Here is a 905-nt window from a genome sequence, read left to right on the forward strand (position 1 = left end):
CACCAATGCCTGCTGGGTCATGGGGGCCACCTGCAGGTGGAGGCTTCCCTCCTGCTCCTGGCCCCTTTGGACCTGGCCCGGGGCCTATGGGTCCATATGGTGGACCTCCTGCACCAGGGGGAATGCTGGTGAGTACCAACACTTCTTATAAATAACACTGTACTGCTTGCTTGCTGCACATTTTGGGTGTTTTCTTTTCCTCTGTTGGACAGTTGAGGGACTTAGTGGTTCAGGGCAAATTACATATACCTTTGTGTATTTACCAAAAAGCTACAGGAAACAACTATGCTATGGTACCAGGCTTCTTCTGAAATATTCAGTTTGGAGGGTGAAAGTCTGGGGGATTCACTTTTCCTCATCTTTGTCTCTGCTGGGGTTGCAAACATGCTCAAAAATAATGAAGATTTGAAAGATATTTTAAAAGTAGTCTTAAAAATGTATTTTGTTTTTCAGCCCAGATATTATCCACCATATAACTGAAAGCATTGACATCATCTTTTCAGTGGGACAAGGACATCACTTCCAGAATCAACATGTGGTTTGATTAGTGCCAAAGACTGAGTAGTAAACAACTGTATCTACTGGTGTTTGAACGAAGTGCAATAGAATATAAGATGACATATTTACACAAAATGTTTTACAACACATTTATATTCTCTTCTCAAAAATCACATTTTTTTGTAATCACTTTCTCCACATTAACTAACGCTTTCGTTTTTTTTTTACACAATTGATAAAAGGGGTGTTTTTATATGTCATGTTTTCTAGAATCACTTAATTGCCATAAAATGCCATAAAGTGTAAAATAAATGTTGAACAAATGCTCATTCAGGAAACGAATCTAATCATTTGGAATTGCACAAGAGTGGAAAAAAATGGCTGATGACTCACTGGGTGTGCAGCAG

The 905-nt window shown here is 39.2% G+C and overlaps 1 protein-coding gene across 1 annotated transcript in view; it reads left to right on the forward strand.

Annotated features, from left to right (window-relative positions):
• lgals3a (lectin, galactoside binding soluble 3a) overlaps positions 1–905 on the forward strand; it is a 6798-nt gene that overhangs the window by 2964 nt on the left and 2929 nt on the right. The window contains exon 4 of the mRNA XM_017035900.2: positions 1–128. This exon is cut by the window's left edge and continues 38 nt beyond it. Within this exon, the coding sequence (XP_016891389.1) occupies positions 1–128 (128 nt within the window). The remainder of the gene's footprint in view (positions 129–905) is intronic.

This window comes from Cynoglossus semilaevis, chromosome 1, assembly GCF_000523025.1.
Source record: "Cynoglossus semilaevis isolate Cse_v1.0 chromosome 1, Cse_v1.0, whole genome shotgun sequence".
NCBI classification, from domain to species: Eukaryota; Metazoa; Chordata; class Actinopteri; order Pleuronectiformes; family Cynoglossidae; genus Cynoglossus; species Cynoglossus semilaevis.